This window comes from Mustela erminea, chromosome 10 (genome assembly GCF_009829155.1).
Source record: "Mustela erminea isolate mMusErm1 chromosome 10, mMusErm1.Pri, whole genome shotgun sequence".
Lineage (NCBI taxonomy): Eukaryota > Metazoa > Chordata > Mammalia > Carnivora > Mustelidae > Mustela > Mustela erminea.
Window position 1 is genome coordinate 74767796 of NC_045623.1, and position 16328 is coordinate 74784123.

General features: G+C 40.2%; 1 protein-coding gene across 3 annotated transcripts in view; it reads left to right on the plus strand.

The window, feature by feature from the left end:
- Window positions 1–9711: 9711 nt before the first annotated feature.
- The window catches only part of EIF2B3 (eukaryotic translation initiation factor 2B subunit gamma), a 126388-nt gene continuing 119771 nt past the window's right edge, over window positions 9712–16328 (plus strand). The window contains exons 1-3 of one of the 3 annotated variants that reach the window (XM_032301697.1): window positions 9712–9793; window positions 12574–12730; window positions 15906–16051. In XM_032301697.1, coding sequence (XP_032157588.1) covers window positions 12583–12730; window positions 15906–16051 — 294 coding nt within the window. In that variant the 5' untranslated portion in view covers window positions 9712–9793; window positions 12574–12582. Of the gene's footprint in view, window positions 9794–9838; window positions 9858–12570; window positions 12731–15905; window positions 16052–16328 lie in introns of those variants that run through there. The other 2 variants (XM_032301696.1, XM_032301695.1) reach the window with 2 other exon arrangements.

A 16328-nucleotide genomic window follows, 5' to 3' on the forward strand; every position in this document is an offset into this window, starting at 1 on the left:
TGCAAGAGGAAACAGTATATTAAACAAATAACTGCATAAACAACATTTAATAGCCTTTATGTAAGAGCTCCAAAGAAGTAGTGCAAGGTATTGTTAGAAGACAGAGCAGGGTGATACTAACCCATGGGGCTCAATGGAATGCTGAATCAGGGAGAATGACTGGGCACAGAGTCCAGCAAAGAAGCACGTTGAGTCCTGTGTTACCGGACTATAATGGGAAGAGAGAGAAGAGATTAGAGCTTTTGAGGCTTGTTTTAGGATTTTGTATTGACCAGCCATGAGGGGGCCAAGCAAGGGATTGACATGATTAGATTTGCCTTTGGCATCTGTGTAGAGAATGAGTTGAGGAGAGCTTGGAAGCAGGGAGTAATCCAAGCAGGAAATGATGGTCACTGGAACAAGGGGAATACTCACTGTAACTATTATTTATATTGGCTGCATTTTGTTACATTTTGAGTTTTCATAACTTGTACTCCTCTAAAACCCTCCACTGGGGCACCTGGCTGGCTCAGCCTGCAGAGTCATGAGTTCAAGCCCCACGTTGGGCACAGAGCTTAGTTTAAAAAAAAAAAAAAAAAGCCACCTCTATAGATGAACATTAAGGTTGTTAAATTTTTTTATATTGAAAACTATATTATAATAAACATCCTCATGTTTTATAGCCTTTTATACCTATTTGATTATTTCCTTAGAATAACATCCTAAACTCACCATCAAACTGTCAAATTGCCAGGATGTATCAGTTTTGTTTCCATTAGTGTCTATTTCCTAAACTCTGACCACCCTCTGGCATTAACACTTAAAAATATTTTTGATAATTTAATATGCTGAAGAATGGTGATTGTTACATTAATTTGTACTGCTTTTATTATGTACTGAGCAATTGTTTTTCTTCTTTACAAACTGCTCTTTTTGTGTTTTTGTCTATTGGTGTTATACTTTTCATACTGATTTATAACAATCTCTGCACAGTATTAAAGTAATAAGCACAGCAAGGCACTGTGCTAACAGCTGTACATCTGTTATCTTTGTTTTATCTTCTTAGCTCTATGAAGTAAATACTCTTATTGTCCCCATTTCCAGATGAGAAATTTAGAGCAAAAATGAATTAAATAACTTGCCTTGTCACGCAGGTAGTCAATAAATAATGAAGCTAGGATTTGGATGGTGGTCTGCCAGCGCCAAAGCCTGCTGTCTTGGTAGCTAAAGTATTAAGTCCTGTAAATTAATGCCTTTGTCATGTCAGATGTTATAATACCTTGGTTTTCCCTGTGTGTCCTTTGCCATTAAATTCATGTATGTTTTTTCCTAATGTACAAAATTTTTAATTCTTTATGAATTCAAAATCCTTATGAAAGAAACCATATATTGGATGTATACCACGAGAAGGCACTATAGTATACTTGTTAAGAGCACATTCTGGGAGTGCCTGGGTGCCTCAGCAGGTTAAGCCTCTGCCTTTGGCTCAGGTCATGATCTCAGGGTCCTGGCATCGAGCCCCGCATTGGGCTCTCTGCTCAGTGGGGAGCCTGCTTCCCTCTCTGTCTGCCTGCCTCTGTCTACTTGTGATCTCTCTCTCCGTCAAATAAGTAAATAAAATCTTAAAAAAATAAAAGAGCCCGGGGCGCCTGGGTGGCTCAATGGGTGGAAGCCTCTGCCTCCGGCTCAGGTCATGATCCCAGGGTCCTGGAATCGAGCCCCGCATCGGGCTCTCTGCTCAGCGGGGAGCCTGCTTCCCTTCCTCTCTCTCTCTGCCTGCTTATGATCTCTGTCTGTCAAATAAATAAATAAAATCTATTTAAAGATAAAAAAAAATAAAAGAGCCCATTCTGTAGAGGGTTTTTCCACATACTAGCTGTTGGCCATAGCCAACATGGCCAACATGGCTTCCTTTTCAGAAGCATCTACCCTTTTACTGTTGATTTGAAATGTTATCGAGGTGCCTCGGTGGCATAGTCAGTTAAATCTGCCTTTGGCTCAGGTCATGATCCGCAGGTCCTGGGATCACGCCCCATGTTGGTGGGGTGGGGGGTGGAGAATCTCTGCTCAGCGGGGAGTCTGCTTCTCCCTCTCCCTCTGCCCAGCCCTCCACTTGTGCTCTCTCTCAAATAAATAAAATCTTAAAAAAAAAGAATTCTCCCAAAAAATTAAATTAAAAAAAGAAATCTTCATTTTTCACCATACTACAAGAATGTGACACTGCAAGTTGAAACCAAACAAAAATCTTAATCATTAATGGGAGGAATTACCCTTGTTCTGTGACCTTTAAAAGTTTTTGTCAAAGCATCAAAAAATTTCTTAGCATCATTTATAAATGTGTAGGGAAATGAAAACATAGTAAAACTAATATTTATTTAGTACTTTGTAATCTCAAGCATTTAGAGAAATTGAGAATTAAATTGTTTTCTTTGCAAAAAAAAAAAAACTTACCAAAATAGTTTGAACAATGCTTGCCTCTTTTTTCTCTTTTTCCTTTTTTTAAGATTTTACATATGTATGTATGTACATACGTATGTATGTATATATGTATTCAGAGCTCAAGCAAGGTGAGGAGAGGGGAAAAGGAGCAAGAATCTCAAGCAGACTCCATGCTCAATGCAGAGCCAGACGTGGGGCTTGACCCGGGGCTCGATGGGGGCTTGATCCCTCAACGCTAAGATGATGACCTGAACCAAAATCAAGCATTAGACGCTTAAGCAACTGACCTAGCCAGGCACTGGCCTCTAATTTCTTATAATACAGAACAAGTATCTTCACTATGCCTTGAAGAATTGTCATAGTCCTCTTTACTTCTGACATTATATCCTTTTTACGTAAAATCTCATGAAGTATCTCTAAGAATGCCGTGAAGGCAAAGTGGTTTTTTGCTGGCATCAGTTTTTATGAGACATCTTCATCCCTTTTGTCACAGCCACTTTCCTCCTTTTGGAAATGAAGTAGCCTTCACTCGATTCATACGGATCTACACTTTGTCTTGGTGACAGTGTTAACATTCCCATGATCACCTATTTCTTCTCTAACTCCATTTATGTTCAATTTGAATTTCACTTCCAGCCCTATCATTTTTCATTTCTTTGCTGCACTTTCATCTTTTGGCCAATTCTGTAATCTTTTTTTTTAAATATTTTATTTATTTTTTCAACAGAGAGAGATCACAAGTAGGCAGAGAGGCAGGCAGAGAGAGAGAGGAGGAAGCAGGCTCCCCGCCAAGGGGAGAGCTCAATGTGGGGCTCGATCCCAGGACCCTGCGATCATGACCTGAGCCGAAGGCAGAGGCTTTAACCATCTGAGCCACCCAGGGGCCCCTGTAATCTTTTTTTTTTTTTTTTTTTAAATATCACACAGGCTTATCACTGGGGAGACAAGGAATTGACACAACGACATTCTTGCTGTGTGTCTGTGAACCAAATACACAGAGTATTAATTACCAACATACTGAAAGAAGCGATGTGATTGTTTCACTGCTTATGGTATACATTCAAAAAAGTTGATTCTGACAGTTTTTTTTTTTTTACAGTATTCTCATTTCTTTTATGGAGGAAAGAATTTTTGGAGGAACTTTCCTCACCATTTTTACTGATTTCACCACTTCATTTTGTATTTGCTTATAAATGTATTATATAGAAAGAGATTTAAATGAGACACAAGTCCCAATTTTCAATTACCTCCATAAAACTGTAAGACTTTGTAGCTGCCAATGTGGTATTCTCCTTCTCTCTGTCCCTCCTCCCTACCTACTTTTTTCTTACTCCCAAAGTACTTAATCACCCTTTAATATGCTGTACAGTTTACTCATTTATTATTTAATAGAGTATATTTATTTATTTGACAGAGAGCACAAGTAAGCAGAGCAGCAGGGAGAGGGAGAGGGAGAAGCAGGCTCCTCAATGAGCAGGGAGCCTGATGCAGGACTCAAACCCAGGACTCCAGGATCTTGACCTGAGCTGAAGGCAGAGGCTCAACCAACTGAGCGACCCAGGCGCCCCTACTCATTTATTATTTAAATTGATTTAAAATGTATGGTGCCTCTGCCTATTAGGATAAGGGTTGGATCCTTTTTTTTTTTTTTTTTTTTTTTTTTTTGGTTCACTAATATACCTTAAGGGTCTAAAACTCCCCTTGGCACATAGTAGTCACTCAGTAAATAGCTGTTCAATAAATAAATAAACTGTGGCTCATCAACCATACTTTCCAATTCAAAAATGAGGAAAATCAGCCATTTGCAAAGTTTTGTTTTCAGTAAAGGAGGAAAAGAATTACCAAAGTGACTAAGTCACGTATTTTTTTTTTTAAGATTTTATTTATTTATTTGATAAAGATCACAAGTCTGCAGAGAGACAGGCAGGGGGCGGGGGGAGGGGAAGCAGACTGCAGAGCAGAGAGCCTGATGTGGGGCTCCATCCCAGGACCCTGAGATCATGACCGGAGCCGAAGGCAGAGGCTTTAACCCCCTGAGCCACCCACGCGCCCCATAAATCACATATTTTTTTAATTGACCCATCCATTTGTATGCTTGTTTGTTTAAAGCAGGCTCCACCATGGAGCCCAACACGGAGCTTGAACTCACGACCCTGAGATCAAAACCTGAGCTGAGATCGGGAGTCAGACACTTAACCGATGGAGTCACCCAGATGCTCCCTGACCCATCCGTTGAAAGCATAAATGTCCAGATTCAGACTTTTAAAACCACCAACAATGAAAATTCTGTGTGCTTGAAAGGAAATAGTTGAAGTCCCAATTAATGAAGTTATTTTCCAAGCTCTTTATAGAAACACTATAGCATCATTTGCTCTCTAAGTTATCACGAATCTATTAGGCAACTGGTGGGCTCATGTACAAAAATAAAACACAAATATTTTGGGACCTGCAACTGGTTGCCAAAGTAGAGTTTCTCTTTTCATTTTTATCTTTCACTCAGTACTCTAAAAATAATAATTTCCTGCCCCACTGACAAGTCCACAGCCAAATGGAGTAGATGAATATTATGATGTGGCCAGCAAATTCCCAAAGAGAGAGCTCTTGCAGACCGTGGGAAGAGTATTTCTGAGCCAAGGCCCAACTTTTGAAAGGTTTCTTTTGTCTCCCACAGTTCAAAGAGAACTTTGGAGCTTGACCTTCTTAAACTAGTCCCCACCACATATAAAAACATAAATATAAATATCCCTTGGGGAAGAAATGTGAACAGGAAACATTATAAGGAACAGCCCATATTAATATGCCTTTATTAAATACTTCCCACATAATTAGTAAATAAAAAGTAAATAATAAGCATGAGGCTAGGCATAAGAGATAGTAATATAGATTGACTTAGTGAGAAGGAACGTTCAGGAAAAGAGATGTTGTCAGTGACCTAGGCCCTCAGCTCAGTTTTTCCACCACCAAATGGGAGGTCAAGGGAAAATTTATGAGAAATTTTAATTTATTCATATTACTTACTTAGCATGTCTCAGGTCCTATGCTAGGACCTGAGGAGAGAGAAGCAAATAACATATAGCCTTTGTCCTCCAAGGGCTCCCATTGTGATAGATAAAACATGAAAAAGGGGATGAAAATCCTTTGTGATGAGTACCATAATGTAAATACTAGAAGCAATGAGAACCAGAAAGAAGGAATCCATGAGGCAGCAGTTCTTCAAGTATGCTCCGTGGACCTCTGGGAGTCCTCAGGACCCTTTCAAGGTATCTCTCAGGTTAAAAACCATTTTTATAATAATATTAAAATATTATCTGCCTTTCATTATATTGATATTTGCACTAATGGCACAAAAGCCCTGGTGGCTAAGTTGGCTAGTGCTTTGGCGTGAATCAAAGCAGTGATACCAAACTGTATAATATGCATTGTATTCTTCACTGCCACACACTTGCAATAAAAATAAAAAATAATAAGACAAAGTAAGGTTCACTTAAGAATGTCTTTGGGGGTTCCTGTATGGCTCAGTTGGTTAGGAGGCCAGCTCTTGGTTTCGGCTCAGGTCATGATCTCAGGGTCCTGGGATGGAGCCCTGTGTTGGGCTCCATGTATAGTGGGGAATCTGTTAGGGAATCTCTCCCACTCCCTCCATCCCTCCTCCAGCTCGCACTCTCTCTCTCTCTAAAATAAATAAATAAATCTTTTTTTAAAAAATAAGAATGTCTTTGATGAAGCAGTAACGTAATTTTATTAACTCTTGGTCCTTGAGAACACACAAACTGTCAAAATTAATGAAGTAAGCCCGTCTCTTCAAGGAAAATCACTGAAAGTGTTGTTGCCTATGATAATATTTGAACTTTCAAGAGAAAATCAGAAGTTTGGAAAACTTGTATTTGTCATCATAAGGTTGCCAGCTTTCCAATATTTAAAGGATTTTTCTGATAAGATTGGTGGTGATATGAACAAATGCAATTTAAAAAATATAATGAGTCAACATTTGGGAGGATATTTTACAAGTGATCAATGCATCAAATTGTCCATTCGAAAAGCAAGTATTAGAGTACAAATGCTCATTGATATAACAATTCTACATTACAACTAATCTTTAAAAAACTGCCACTTACTGAGTTTTTGTGTAGTACCACAGTCTTACCTACAACTATCTGACAAGGCTATTAAAATATCTCTCCCTTTTCCTACCATATCTATGTGAGGTCAGGTTTTATCATAGAATTCACCCAAAACAATATATTGCAACTGATGAGAGAATCCAGCTGTTTTCTATGAAGCCAGACATTAAAGAGATATGCAAAAAGGTGAAAGTATGGCATTCTTCTGATTTTTTTGGTTTAAAACATAGGTTATCATACAAATGGTATTTATGTTACCATGCAATAATTTTATTATTTTTATTTTGAAAATGAATTAATGTTTAATTTCTTAGATTGGAGTTCTTAATATGGTAAATATCAACAGATAAAATCCATATAAACAAAAGTCCTTTGGGGCCCCCAATAATTTTCTTTTTAAAGATTTTATTTATTTATTGGACAGAGATCACAAGTAGGCAGAGAGGCAGGCGGGGCGGGGGGGAGGCAGGCTCCCCGCTGAGCAGAGAGCCTGACTCGGGGCTCAATCCCAGGACCCTGAGATCATGACCTGAGCTGAAAGCAGAGGCTCAACCCACTGAGCCATCCAGATGCCCCTAAAGATTTTATTTTTAAGTAACCTCTGCACCCAACATGGGGCTGGACCTCACAACCTTGGGATCAAGAGTCACATGCTCCACAGACTGAGCCAACCAGGTACCTCAAGAGTCCCCAATAATTTTTAATAGTGAAAAGGATCCTCGGGGCACTTGGGTAGCTCAGTTGGTTGGGCGTCCACCTCTTGATTTCAACTTAAGTCATGATCTCGGGTTCCTGAGATCCAGCTGGGTAGGGCTGGTAGGGCTCTGAGCTGGGTGTGGAGCCTGCTTGAGATTCTCTCTCTCCTTTTCCTTCTGCTCCTTCTCCCCTCCCACTCCTGGTGCACACACACACATTCTCTCTCTCTCTTAAAAAAAAAAAAAAGTTAAAAAAAAAACTATAAAGGGGCCACAAACCAAAAAGTTTGTGAACCACTGTCCTAGGGAATAAAAGCCATTTAAACTGAAGCAATTACTCAACTACTCAGTTACAGGAATAAGTTCCCTGAAAATATTTGCTAGTTTAAACATGAGCATTTAAAATGGATGACAGAGGGGCGCCTGGGTGGCTCAGTGGGTTAAGCCGATGCCTTCAGCTCAGGTCATGATCTCAGGATCCTGGGATCAAGTCCCGCATCGGGCTTTCTGCTCAGCAGGGAGCCTGCTTCCTCCTCTCTCTCTCTCTCTCTCTCTGCCTGCCTCTCTGCCTACTTGTAATCTCTGTCTGTCAAATAAAATAAATAAAATCTTTAAAAAAAAAATAAAATGGATGATAGATAGGGGTGCCTGGGTGGCTCAGTGGGTTGAGCCTCTGCCTTCGGCTGGGGTCATGGTCCCGGGGTCCTGGGATCGGGCCCTGCATCGGGCTTTCTGCTCAGCAGGGAGCCTGCTTCCCCTCTCTCTCTCTGCCTGCCTCTCTGCCTACTTGTGATCTCTCTCTCTGTATCAAATAAATAAATAAAATCTTTAAAAAAAAAATAGAATGGATGACAGATACGGGGCTGAATGCTGTTCTTACTTCGTAACTAGTTCTTACCTCAAAACCATGCCATAATTCTCAAGGCTTCTCTTTGCTTCAGCTAATAACCAGGAGAAAGAATCTTGCTGCAGAAGGAAACTAAAGTTTCAGGCCTCCTGTGGCCAATCACTCCACACTCCCTTTTACCAACATACTTGGTATTACATTTTAGGTAAAATAACTAATTATTCAGTAAGTCATCACCAGCATCCTAAAGTTAAGGAAAAACAGGGCAAAAATAGGCTGGTTTTGTGGATAAAAAGGTCTCAGGTCTTACCCCCAACTCTCCCCCACAACCAGTGGCATCTAACCTGAGGTCTTATTCTTCTGGTTGAAAAATCTGGGAAAAATTTCAAGTCCTGACTGCTGTTTCCCCAGCACCTAAGACATTGCTTGGCACATATTAGGCACTCAATAAATATTGTTGAATAAAGTCAAACTCCTTTATTTTTTATTGCAAAAATTAAACTCTCTTAACTTGGAAGGAGCTAAAGCAACTCAAGGTTTAAGAGAGGGACAGAAAAAGGGGAAGCTTCTAAAAGGTTAGGAAATTGTAGGAATGTGTGGGAAAGAGAAAATGGCTCTTGTTCCTGTTACCTACCGTAGCTTATAAGCCACCCCATAACTAACTGCTTAAAACAACTATTTTATTATTATTTCTCACAATTGTTGTAGTTATGTAGATGTAGACATTTGGGGTCTCTCATGGAGTTGCAGCCTCTTAAGTGGACTCCCTGATTCCAGGGAATCTATTAACACAGCAACCCCAGAGTGATCCTTTAAAAATCTGTCATATCATGTCCCTCCTCTGCTTAATTCAAGGGGTCTTCACAATGGCCTACAAGACCCCTGCAATCTGAATTCTCCACTCTCTCTCCCACTGCCTATTTGACCTTTATCATCATTCACTTTCCATCTGGCTTACTTCCCTTCCTCTCTACTGGCCTCTGTACTGTTCTCTCTGTCTCTCTCTCTCTCTCTTTTTTTTTTTTTTTTTAAGATCTTATTTATTTGACAGAGATCACAAGTAATCAGAGAGGCAGGCAGAGAGAGAGAGAGAGAGAGGAGGAAGCAGGCTCCCTCCCACGCAGAGAGCCCAACTCAGGACTCCATCCCAGGACCCTGAGATCATGAGTCCAAGGAAGAGGTCTAACCCACTGAGCCACCCAGGCGCCCCCCTCACACAGTTTTGATGGCTAAAGGTGATTGTTTTCCATACCATTAGAGTCTGGTTCACATAGCCGATGTGAGTCTCTGCCTTAGACATCGCAGACCTAGAAAGCCTTGGCAATCCCTGGCCTGCAAGGGCATTTAGACATTTCTCCACTGGCTAGCCCAGTAGTAGTAGTAGGGGCCAGGTGGTAGAATGAGATCTTGAAGCAAGAGACCGTGACTTGTTCCAGGATTCCAGGAGCGCAGCATTAGGAAGGACACTCAATGGGCGTTGATGACTTGTGAATGAACGAAAGGGTACAGACCACTGTGCCTCCTCTCCTCCTCTAAGAATGCAAACGCTCGCTACGTAATCTATTGCTCGGCGCTCCTCTCTGCTCTGCGGGCCTGCGGTCCCATCGATATGCTTGGCCATCGCGCGCCTGCGCCTTTAGGCTCTCAGTCGCAGGCGGCGTGGGGAGCGTGGGGAGCGCTAGGAGCTGTTGTGGCGCGCCGGGAGTTGAGAGGTAAAGCTGCGGCTTTTGCGCTGTCAGGCCCCTTACGAGCTGGCTGTTGGGAATGAACACCGCGGTGAGGGCCACGGGGTCCCGCTTCATGTGGGGGAAGCAGGCTTCTTGATCCCAGCCGAGGAAGGCCTGATGAGGTGGGCGAGGGTGCAGAGCCCCAGGGTCTCCAGCTCAAGTCCCTGCCAGGACCGGGCAGGCAGCTAAGTGGCCGAACTAGAAGGGAGCCAACCACTTTGTGCAACAGATGGAGAGGAGTTTCAGGAGGGGAGCATCTGCTTGAAGTCACAGCGAGGACCAGATCGGGGACCAGACACTCCGCAGAGTACCTGAACTCTTTCCACTTCAGCCCTTCATTTATTTATTCTGCCTGTTTTTCGTTGTTTGGGGCAAAGCAATCAAATCGGAATACAACAAGCTCCAGATGAAAGACCCATTATGGTAGTGTTTTATCTCACCGGTTGACAAAGAGAGAGGCAATAACTGCAATAATGGAAGCATGTCTGAGATGCCATGAACACCCCCCCCTCCCCCACTCCAAAGCTTGGGAGACTCCCATTACCCAGAGTTGTGACACTGCGGCATTTGACATTCTGCTTCAGGGTTTGTGAGCTTAAGTACCAGGTTCCCTTCTAGGAACTGAGGACGCTTAGAGTTTTAATTGTCAGGCCTTAAATGTCAGGCCTTGCCTGTAAGTGGTAGAACCAGAACTCAAACTCAGGTCTTCTGACTGCGAAAGCGCCAATGTTCTCTTCATAATAACATCAGATGTGAAACGAATTATATAGTGCCAGCCAAATTGAATTTAAATTCTAATCTGAGGCAATGCTTGCTGGAATTGAAATTATGGTACCTTTTTTCTTTCATTTTTAAGATTTTATTTATTTATTTATTTATTTGAGAGAGAGCAGCAGAAGGAGAGGGAAAAACAGGCTCCCGGCTGAGCAGGGAGCCCGCAGAGGGGCTCAATCCTGGGACCCTGTGAGCTAAAGGCAGACGCTTAATGGACTGAGCCACCCCGGTGCCCCGAAATTACTGTATCTTTAAGTTGTAGATGTTGTGCAGGAGCCTTCACTTTGTGCCTCGGGTGTACTGGGTTTAAGTGCTGCAGTTTAAACCCAGGGGCCTAGAGATTATCATAATTATGAATAAAGGTGCAACATTATTTGTCAGCTTACTGTCAAATAATGTTTTTTCTGAACATTGCATTTCACACTTGTATTTAAAAAGTTGTATCAGGGGTGCCTGGGTGGCTCAGTGGGTTAAAGCCTCTACCCTCTGCTCAGGTCATGATCCCAGAGCCCCACATGGCATCTGGCTCTCTGCTCAGCAAGAAGCCTTCTTCCCCTCTTTCTCTGCCTGCCTCTCTGCCTACTTGTGATCTCTGTCAAATAAATAAATAAAATCTTAAAAAAAAATGTTATATCATTTGTTGTAAATCAAGAAGTACTTTTATTTTAAATCAGTAAAGTTTATGACCTTTTATTACGCATCTTTTCTGTGGTAGCACCTGTAAAGAGATTATTTTGAAGGTCAAACAGGTTTGTTTATTACCTTGAGTTTAGAAAAGGGAATTAATCTGATTTGTTTCTGCCACTGGGCTCTGCAAATCTAGGTTCAGATGCAAGCCTGCATTTGTGTTTATAGCAATGTCTTTCATCATTGGGGATAATGAAAAGATGGGAGCAGATGGCTGAGTTATTGGAGACGTTTTAAGTCATTTTATACTTTTCAGAGACCTAATATGCTTGTATTTATTTTTTATTTATATATTTATATATTATATTTATTTATATATTTTGTATTTATTGCTGTTAACTCTTTTTTCAAGAAATAACTCATTAGAAGCCCACTTGGTAAACTCCTTTTTAAAGTTTTCTTTTTATTTAAATTCAGTTTAGGTAACATATACTGTATTATTAGTTTCAGGGGTAGAAATTAGTGGTTTACCAGTTGCATATAACACCCTGTGCTCATAACTTTAAGTGCCCTCCTTGATGCCCATCACCCAGTTACCCCATTCCCCCACATACCTCCACTCCAGCAATGCTCAGTTTATTTCCTAGAGTTGAGTGTCTCTTATGGTTTGTCTTCTTCTCTGTTTTCATCTTTATTTATTTTTCCTTCCATTCCCCTATGTTCATGTTTTGTTTCTCAAATTCCACATATGCATGAAATCATATGATATTTGTATTTCTCTGACTGACTTATTTTGCTTTGAATAAATCCCTCCAGCTCTATACATGTCATTGTAAATGGCAAGATTTCGTTCTTTTTTGATGGGTGAGTTTTATTCCATTACACACACACCCACCCACCCCACTTGGTAAACTCTTAATCCTTGAAGAGTCAGCTCAGATCTTACCTTCCTATAAAACTTTCCTGGACTTTTCTAGGAAGACTGAGACTATATGCCTACTGCATCTTGAATATATCTCTGCTATGACACTAACCATAGTATATTGTAATTTACTGAATTTGTCTTCTCCACTTAATTGTGAGCACCTCAAGGGAAAGGGCCAAGTTTCTTTAATTCACATGCCTCCTTCAGCCCATCTCCCTTGGCTGGGGCTGAGAATATGTATTGGTGAGTCAAAAAATATAATAAAGGTGATGCTTATACTATAGCTAAGGAAACTTTCTCACTGTGGTTTTTGGAGTTGCAAGAGGCACATTTGACATAGTATCAATAACCTAAGTAGAAGTAGGGTTAGTACTGTGTGTGCTTTGAATTTTATAGTTTTTTTTTTCCTGTTAATTGTTTTTTTTTTCTGTGACAGCAGTTTGTGAAAATGGAATTTCAAGCAGTAGTAATGGCAGTTGGAGGGGGATCTCGGATGACAGACCTGACTTCCAGCATTCCCAAACCTCTGCTTCCAGTTGGGAACAAACCTTTAATTTGGTACCCATTGAACCTGCTTGAGCGTGTTGGATTTGAAGGTGAGCTATGACAATTAAATATACTCATAAAACTTGAGGGATGTTTGATCCCAGTGATTTTTCAGCTTTATGAGGGTGAGAGAGGATGAATGAGATTGACTCAACATTGACTGTTGGCCTCTATAAATTAAGAACATAGCAGTACTCTATTGCTGTGTTAAAAGGTTCTTGAGAAGACAGCACTATTACTGTGTTAGAGTTGCTCCCCACAATGATTCAAGATGAACTGTGTAAAGATATCAGAAGGAGTGCAATAGGAATCCAAGTTAGTACCTCATAGTCAGCACTTAACTGTGAATCTATATGTATGTGGTAATGTATTAATATATTAAGGGGTACAGTATTGAAAAGATAACTCAGGCCCTGATTTCTAGGACCTTGTAGTCTAAATACATATATAAATAGAGGGGACATCACTACAGATCCTTCAGACATTAAAAAGATAGTAAGTAAATATTTTGAACAACTTTATGGTAACAAATTTGACAACTTAGATGCACATTTTAGAAATATTGCTTTGGAAATTATATGAAGAATGGATTTGAGGGAGTTAGGACAACATGCAGGGAGATGAACTGGGGAATTGATACAGAAGTCCATAGCAACCGTGAACTAAAGAAATAGGACCTGAACTAAAGAAGTAGCACTAAGGATGGAGAAGAGAGAACATTTGAGAAGGTTGATGATTTATGGGGAGGGAGAGTAGAAAAAGAGAGAGGAGTTCCCTCTACTTTTTTGCTTGGGTGACTAGGTGACTAGGTGGTGATACGGATAACCAGGACAAGGAACAAATTTGAATGAATATGAATTCAGCTTTGGCTGCAATGACTTTGAGGTGTCCTATAGTTAGATGTAGCAAATCTGAGTACTAGATGGAAGTGGTGTCTGGTCCTGGGGCACAGTTTTGTGTTCCAGTGTTCATTGTGCTATGATAATTGCCTTCCTGAAAGAGACCCATGAATGTTTCTGTGCAGTGGTCTGCATGACATTGATGTTAAGAGATGTTTAAGAAAAGATTTTCTATTTTCTTTTCTTTTCGAGATTTTATTTAAGTAATCTATACCCAGTGTAGAGCTTAAACTCACAACTCTGAAATCAAGAGTCCCATGCTCTACCAACTGAGCCAGCCAGGTGCCCCAAAAGATTTTCTTTTTAATATACTTTAAAATATCATACTATACTTTAATAACTCCTTGTGGATTTGCCATCAGTAACTTTTTTTTCCTTTTTACTCTTGCTATATCTTCAGTTGTGGTTAGGGGTTTCTTTTATGGTGTATTTAACACCCATTACATAGGAAATTTTATCTCACTAAGTCTCACTTAGAAATTGATGAATGCCTCCTAAACACAGGATTCCGGAATTTAATAACAAAGTCTGTGTTCACTTTCTTCATATTGTTCATGAGTTTAGAGAAGTTAATGTAGTCCTGCTTAGTTTTTTTCTTTCTATCCACACATAAGAGTCTTAGTCCAGTTATTAGACTGTCCCATATTTCCAGTTACTTCCTTGACTATGCACTCTCCCTAAAATGTTCTCTCCAAAAAAAAAAAAAAAAAGTAAAATAAAATGTCTTCTCCAAAATGTTATCTTCTCTTTGAAGTTCCAAACAGCATCAATCACCCTGTCCTCGATGGTTCCATCACACTTTGTTTTTCTATCTCAGTACCCACCAAGGCCTGTTTTATGCTGTAATTAGTGGAATGGAAGACTGATCTGAGAGCAGCTACTGTACCTCATTCATCTTTGTAACATCAGTATTTATAGAGTGTATACTAAAGAAGTTTTCAGTGGTCTTGAATTTATCTTGACCTATCTCAAAGGCCATCACTTCCACTTTCTTAGTCATTTCTCCATGTTAAGTTTCTTAAGAATAGGAACCATGTTGAATTCATCTCTGACTTCTCAGTGCCTATTTTTTCTTTACATATGAAGTGTATTTGTATTTATTGGTTGAATGAGTTGGTACTAAAAGCAAAGCAGGGAATGGAAGAAAGGTGAGAGAAGGAAGGAAGGAAAATTAAATGATTTGGAAAAGAAAGAGGGAGGAAGAAAGAGAAGGGAAGAAAAGAGAAAAGTGTGATTATGGTGAAAGGGAGAGAAAATTGTTACCTGGAACAGTATCATGGAACAAGTGGAAATTGAGATGCTAAAATCTGATCTTCAGGGGCACCTGGGTGGCTCAGTGTGGGTTAAAGCCTCTGCCTTCGGCTCATGTCATGATCCCAGGGTTCTGGGATCGAGTCCCGCATCCGGCTCTCTGCTCAGCAGGGAGCCTGCTTCTCTCCCTCTCTCTGCCTGCCTCTCTGCCTACTTGTGATCTGTCTCTCTGTCAAATAAGTAAACAAGATCTTTAAAAATAAATAAAATCTGATCTTCAGGCATTAGCAATACAAGTTATGTTGCAGTGAATTACATTACCCTACCAAAGATCATTAACAAAGATTTCCAGTTTTCTGTCATTCATTACCAGATATGTGGATAAAATGAAGACATCTGTTAAGTGGGGATTGTCTCTTGGTAGCATTCATTGTGGTCCTCAGTGAAGTACTCATGGCTACCTGGTAGGAAGTGGTGATAGCTCTTCCTTTGTAGTGAATGAAGATTTCAGATGTGATCCCATTTGTATCTGCTTTGATGCATGCTCTTCTGAGCTCTTTGCATCAAGTAATGATATGTAATTTTTAAAAAGATTTTATTTATTTATTTGACAGACAGAGATCACAAGTAGGCAGAGAGGCAGGCAGAGAGAGAGAAAGAAGCAGGCTCCCTGCTGAGCAGAAAGCCCAATGTGGGGCTCCATCCCAGGACCCTGGGATCATGACCTGAACCGAAGGCAGAGGCTTTAACCCACTGAGCCACCCAGGTGCCCCATATATAATATATTAAAGTGTGGGCCCTAATCATCAGACGAGTTTTATCTTGAGTCCATTGCTTACTAGTTGTGTAACCCTGAACAAAGTGACTTAATATCTTTTAGTCCAAGTTTTCTCATTTGTAAAATGAGATTGTTGTAAGAATTAAGAGAATGCCTGTAAATACATTGAAAAGGTTCAGTAATATCAACTGTTATTATTAAATCTAGAAACAAACCAAATTTAATTGAACTGGTGAAACCACTGTCTAAATAAATGTGTTTTTGTGTTTTTCCTTCTTTTTCCCTTTTGTTCTGTAGAAGTCATCATCATCACAACCAGGGATGTCCAAAAGGCTCTATCTGCAGAATTCAAGATGAAAATGAAGCTAGATATTGTGTGTATTCCTGATGAAGCTGACAGGGGGACTGCAGATTCTCTGCGCCAAATATACCCAAAACTTAAGGTGAGAAACTATTTCTTGATTTGTATTACTTATTGAAGATAAATATCACCTTATGTTTTCCTACAACAGTTTATAATGCTTTTTCGAAAATGTATTCTAGCATCACATATTTTGTTGCCCATGTACTCTTCAACCACTTTTTTTTTTAGATGTATGTATTTATTTAAGTCATTTTTGTACCTAACATGGGGCTCAAATTCATGACCCCAAGATCAAAAGTCACATACTCCTCTGACTGAGCCAGCCAGGTGTCCCTATTTTGATTATTAATGAAGAT